The 6,579-nt window shown below is 40.9% G+C and overlaps 1 protein-coding gene across 1 annotated transcript in view; it reads left to right on the top strand.

Annotated features, from left to right (window-relative positions):
• Positions 1-697: 697 nt before the first annotated feature.
• Positions 698-6,579, top strand: part of NPEPPS (aminopeptidase puromycin sensitive) — a 52,200-nt gene continuing 46,318 nt past the window's right edge. The window contains exon 1 of the mRNA XM_032791391.2: positions 698-790. Within this exon, the coding sequence (XP_032647282.1) occupies positions 733-790 (58 nt within the window). The 5' untranslated portion in view covers positions 698-732. The remainder of the gene's footprint in view (positions 791-6,579) is intronic.

Genomic DNA, 6,579 nt, shown 5'->3' on the forward strand with positions numbered 1-6,579 from the left:
TAATCTTTTAAATATTGTTGACAGTGTAAAATGTTTTAGCTCATCTTCAGTAGTTATACTCTCCACTTCTACTGTAATCCATTATTGCTCATTACTAGCTGGGAAGATCTCTGACTTCTCTAAGGCCTTGGCTACATTGGCGCTTTACAGCGCTACAACTTTCTCACTCAGGGGTGTGAAAAAACACCCCCCTGAGCGCAGCAAGTTACAGCGCTGCAAAGCGCCAGTGTAAACAGTGCCCCAGCGCTGCGAGCGCGGCTCCCAGTGCCGTAAGCTAATCCCCACGGGGAGGTGGAGTATCTGCAGCGCTGGGGGAGCTCTCCCCCAGTGCTGGCGCCGCGACCACACTTGCACTTCAAAGCGCTGCTGTGGGAATGCTCCCGCGGCGGCGCTGTACGGCTGCAAGTGTAGCCATACCCGAAGTGTTTATTGTTTGCATGGGGATAGTGCTTAGAAACCCCAGTAAAGGACTAGGGCCCCATTGTGCTAGGGTCCTCTACAGATTGTGCATATGCCTGTTCTAGTAAATTATTTTATGGAAGAGAGGATATGGTGGTATATTTTTTCTTAGTAGCTACTTTGTTGCAATATTTCATCTAATTCCAAATGATTGAAGATACAAAGTGAATACCAACCTAGAGATAGTGTTAAAGGGGAATGTGTATGAGCCTTTCCTGACACTTGCTGACAGAACTTCTTTTGCAGGTGAGACAGGCAACCAATCAAATTGTGATGAATTGTGCTGACATTGACATTATTACAGCCTCCTATGCACCAGAGGGAGATGAAGGTAAGAACTACTTTTGATGCAGTTTTACATGTTCCCTCGCAATGCTTTTGATACTGGAAGTTCCATCACTCACAGGTCAAGTATCAGAGGGGTAGCTGTGTTAGTCTGGATCTGTAAAAGCAGCAAAGAGTCCTGTGGCACCTTATAGACTAACAGACATACAGGAGCATGAGCTTTCATGGGTGAATATCCACTTTGTCGGATGCATGTGAGTTGAGCACTGTCACAAGATTTTCTTAGCTGTTGCACCAAACTCCGGTCTACTTTAGTTTGCTGTGCATAGATTTTAAATGTGTAATGTAGTGGATGTTCTTAATTTGATTTGCAGATTCTTCATTGGGACTCCTAGTTCTGAAATGGAGGGAAAATACAGAGGGAAAATATGGTAAATGTTGGGTAGTAGGCAGATGCTACTTTGCCAACCCGGAATAGGAAAGTGACAAAAAAGGAAGAGGTGGAGTCTCCCTCTTTCCTTGTTGGTGGATTTAAAAGGGATGCATAGAAAGAAGTCCTATTATTTCAGCATTTATTTAAATGAGTGAGTGAAAGAGCTGAGATTAGAAATAATTCTATCCTTTGAGTTTAGGCGTTAGTCCAGAGCTGAAGTTTAATTCCTCTACACAGTGTTTAAAAAAAAAAAAAAAAGTCTATTTTAATTTTGCACAAAAAGGGAAATTGAGTTGCAGCTGGAATTCTACCCTGTTGTGCTTGAGCATTTCAGTTCAAGGGATGTTTAAGGTTGACTGTTCTGACACCTTGTTATCCATTTATGTAACACCATAGTGAGACATGGTTTGTACTGTGAGGCATGTGCAGTTCAACACAAGTGACAAAACATGGAGTAACAGTGCAGGTAAAGGAGGTGTTGCAGAATCAATGGTCAGATCCATGTAGGAAGATTCATGGGTAAGGGTGGGAAGAAGGCACTTAGATGCATATGAGAGTGTTCCAAGCATAGGAGCAACATGATTAGAATCTAAGTGGATATAGGAGACAACAGGAGTATTTAGAGGTCCCAACTGGAAGGAAATAAGAACAGAGAAAGGTGGAGATGAGATTACATAGGGCCTTAACAGAGAGGACTGGAACTTTCAATTGATATGAAAAGACGGGAAGCTAGTGAAGAGATTCAAGGTGGTGAGAGAAGATGATTTCAACAATGGGATTTTAAATAGATTGGAGGGTGGAGAGAAATTATAGTAATGAAAGCATGAGATGACCTAGGTGTGGACAATATGGTCCTCGATATAGAAATACTTAGCTTACTATGAAGTAGATTTACAAAATAAGTAGAGTTAAGGATGTTTTAATAACTTGTTTGTGAGCTCTTAATGTTTTTTTTTTATGGAGCCTTTAATAGTACAAACATGATAGCAGCTGTTTGGCCCACTGTGTAAGAGTACATTTTAAATCCTCCAGCCTGTAAAAAAGCTCTGCAGAACTTTCCGAAGAGAATGCTATGATAGTGATATAATGAAACATTCCCTTTAAATTTGGTTATAAATAAGATGAACTACTGTGGGTTTAGATTTGGAAGATGTTCCTTTAAACAGGTTTAAATTTTCCTACAGTGTCTTCAGTTGCTGGATAAATGAAAGGGAGTTGGAGGGATGGGACCCATTGCATTTTTTTTTAACACTTAAGAAAAATTGAAGCTTAAAATTCTCCTGACTTGATTTAAGCTTATGTTCCTTTTGCAGTGGTGTACCAGGAAAAGATTTACTAAAGTGTCCATAATCTATGTCACAAGTGCAGGTTTTTGTGTGACCAGAGGAACCATCTACAAGCAGGCGTTGTTTTTAATTTGGTTTGATCTTTGTCTTCGGTGTGGTGACATTTTCTGCAAACATCAGGAAAGTAACCAGAGAATCTCCCAGTGTTGGCTGTGAACAGCTGAATAGTGCCCAGGCAGATTGGGATCTGTGCAGTAAGAAGTAGCATTCAATGGGTATGTTTTGAGAAAGTTGAACTTCATGCAGGAAGTGCTGTGGGCAGTGAAAGAACAAGACTGTGGTGCAGGGAGCATTGTCAAGCAATTTGGAATCTGTCCATTCAGCCTTGATGATGGGAGAATGCAGTGCTAGTTGTTCCAGATGCAAGGTTTAATTCAGGCTGTGGGGCCATATCCTGACTCTCCAATCCTCCATAGTTTTCACAAACATTTTATCCTCCAGGACTACAGTGTACACTGTGTCATTAGCGATCTTTAGTCTCATTAAACACACTGTATTGCTAGGCATTCCTGAAGCTGTGCATCATGCTGGTGGTGAGGAGGTGAAGAGCATGATGACAATAGCAGAGGATGTAGAATTTATCCTACCTAACAAAACCACCATGCTTACATGATGCCTCTTGAAAAGTCTGTTCAAGTACTGGGGAAATGGCAAGAGCAAGCAGGAAAGGATAAATCACGTCCCTAAAAACCTTGTCTTCCCACAAAATTAAAGTGAAGCCCAAGAGATTTAAAATTTTGCACTACGTTTTTAGTTATTGCCCCCCTATTTGCCATACTCTGAAATGAACTTCATAGAGTTTTCCTGTGACATTCATTTTATACTGTTTCAGTGTTGGTACCCTTACTGGATAGCTTGGAAATACCAGTAACAGAACTTAGTATAGAAAATTATCCTTTAAAATAATTGTATGTTCTGTCCCTCTGTTGTTTTCATAATCAAGTAAAATAGAAATTTCTGTGGCTTAAAACACTTCATCCTGAGTTTTAATTACCTTGACTGTGGTAAACTGTGGCAGTGTAAATACATAGCTTTGTTACATAGAAAATGTATTCCTCATAAGGTTTATTCTTATACTCTGGCTATTTCTTTGTAGGCTTAAGGCATTTAATTCAGTTTGGCAGGCTGCCAAATAGTAATGACTTTCCAAGTAAAATTGCATGGAATTAGCAAGCCATTTGTAGAGGTTCTTTTCTGGCACCTGTTGCTGTTACTTAGGGCTTGGGTACACTGGAGAGTTGCAGAGCTGGTGGTGAGTTTACAGCGCTGCAACTTATTCACCGTCGACACCTGCAAGGCACATACAGCGCTGCATCTCCCTGTCTGCAGCGCTGGCTGTACTCCTGCTCTGCCTGGGGTATAAGGATTGCATCGCTGGTGATGCAGTGCTGCTCCTCAAATGTAGCCACCAAAAGCACTGTAATTGGCCTCCAAGGTATTCGGAGGTATCCCAGAATGCCTGTTCAGCCACTCTGCTGTTTTGTTGTGAACTCCAGGCTCCTGGAGCTGCTTATAAAAAAACAAACACAGCTCGTTTGCTTGAGCAGAAGTAGGCAGGGGGATTCCTTTGGAATGTTCACAGTTTGCTTGAGGAGAGAAGCAACAGGGTGGGAGGGGGGAGTCCGTTTTGGAGCAACTGCTTATCTGGTCTGAAGGCTATTTGCATTTAGTGAATAAGGGAGGGGTGGGGAAAGGGTTCGAAACTTTTTAAAAATGATTGAAGGTTGGTGCTGTGTATCTTCCAGTCCTTAGAACTTGCAAGGCAGGGAGCTGACAGTGTCAGCTCCAAAAATCCCCTCTCTCTGTCTCCCCCACGCTCCCTGTCACACTCCACCCCACCCCACTCTTTTGAAAAGCAGGTTGCAGCCACTTGAACACTGGGATAGCTGCCCACAATGCACCACGCCCAACAGCGCTGCAAATGCTGCAAATATGGCCACACTGCAGCGCTGGTAGCTGTCAGTGTGGCCACACTGCAGCGCTTTCCCTGCACAGCTGTACCAAGACAGCTGTAACTCCCAGCGCTGTACAGCTGTAAGTGTAGCCATACCCTTAGAAGTCTGTCTTACTAGTGCTGCTATTGTGATAAATACCATGTAAAAGCAATATATATTATTTGATTGACCACAAATACAAAATGTTGTACTAGAAAGGGATGCAGATATAAAACAAATCAATTGAACTTTTGCTACTAATACTAATATTTTACAAGGGGCAATATAAATATTATGTATTAGATTTTAAAGCAAGAATTATAGGTATCTTTGTAAGATCAGTAAACTTTCTCCTTTGCAGGCTGCAGTGAGGAATTGCTACCCATTTTAATTCTATAACTCGGGGAAGAATTTCTGCTTGATGTACATGTTGTTAAATGTTAAACAAGATAATGTCTTATCTCGTTTTAAAGTGTGGTTCTACGCTGAAAAGTAACAGTGTAGAAATAGCACCTTCTTTCTCAACAAATCTGCTCTCCAGGTTTGCTGACTTCAGTGAAAACTGTTGTTGGGTTTTTTATTACTAATTCCTATAAGCCCTTTAGAGCTAGGTACATGGGAGTTGGATTCAAGTGTGACTTAATATGCAAAGGCGTTGACTACTGAAAAATGAGAATTAATGATCTTACTAGAAATAGTAATTGAAATTCTGTCTGGTAGCTGTGAACTTGCTACATAGACCAACTAATGTTGCACTGGAACCATGATGCTCAGTTTAGAATTACTCAGAATTTTCTGTTGCAAACTCTTCCTTCACTTCAGTGAGTTTTCTTTCATGACTGGATCATTTGTTGCTTTCTACATTCCTGGGCCTATACTTTTTTTGGTGTTTGTGTAATATTTATTATACATGGCCATCTACCTCTGGTTAAGGTGAATAGTTATGCATTAACCATATTACCTTTGTCCAAATGAATGGCCATGCTCCACTAAATAAGGGATTAAGAAAACAAGTATAAATAGTTGGCACTTTAAGTAAATTTAAGGGGATTGTATTTTACTCACTTTTAATATTGGATATTAAGTAGTTTGATTTCCCTGCAAGTCTGCATTTTAAGGAGGTGTGAAATTATCTGCTGAAGTCATAATTATTGGATGATTATTCTTCATCTTCATTTAACTTGGAGAGCATTTTGGATGTTTCACAGATTATAAGCAACTTGTTATAAAAGACATGAATGTTGAGGTACTCAGAGGGTAATTATCAGCAATTTCACATGCAGAATTGCAAACAGACATAGTGTTATCTGTTAATTTTACCAAATAATTGAGTGGCACTACCCTTCTATTTTAGCATTGCTATTTTTCTATATACATTTTTTGAAAAAAATGTTGCCAGCTGACTCCTTATTTAAATTTTTGCTGCTTGATGTTTGCCACTTCAGTTTTTTCAGTCCCACAGGAAGTTAGCCACTAATAGGATGCAGGACCTGATTAAGGCATTCCTAGATCCCCAGCTCCTGAAGTCACTCTGATTACATCAGAATCTCAGCTGTCATTTAAAAACAAAAATTAAGTTTCTAGTAGTTGTGAAAAGTTTGGTAATATGCAGTTGTATCTGCTTGAGTCTGCAGATAGTTTGAACTGAGAGATGTGAACCACCTTATGCATTTCAATGGAGTGTTGACTTCAAAACTAATGCTCTGAAGGGGTCTATCAACACCACCCTTTCATAGCCCTTGTCTACACTACCTGATTAATTCGAATTTGTTTAAACCGATTTTATGAAACCGATTTTATAAAATCGATTTAGTGCGTCCACACTAGGATCCTTAAATCGATTGTGTGTGTCCATGGTCCAAGGCTAGCGTTGATTTCAGGAGCGGTGCACTGTGGGTAGCTGTTCCACAGCTATCCCATAGTTATGATTCAGCAGGGTCCATGGTCTCAGCAGGGTCCATGCTTGCTGTGTTATGGCGTTCGCTCTCTTCACCCAGGAAAAAGGCGCGAAATGGTTGGCTGCTGCTTTCACAAAGGGAGGGATGAGGCTGTACCCAGCACCACCCCGGGACGAACAATGTTTTTGCCCCATCAGGCACTGGGCTCTCAACCAGGAAGTGGG

The sequence above is a fragment of the Chelonoidis abingdonii genome, chromosome 21 (assembly GCF_003597395.2).
Source record: "Chelonoidis abingdonii isolate Lonesome George chromosome 21, CheloAbing_2.0, whole genome shotgun sequence".
Taxonomy (NCBI): Eukaryota; Metazoa; Chordata; order Testudines; family Testudinidae; genus Chelonoidis; species Chelonoidis abingdonii.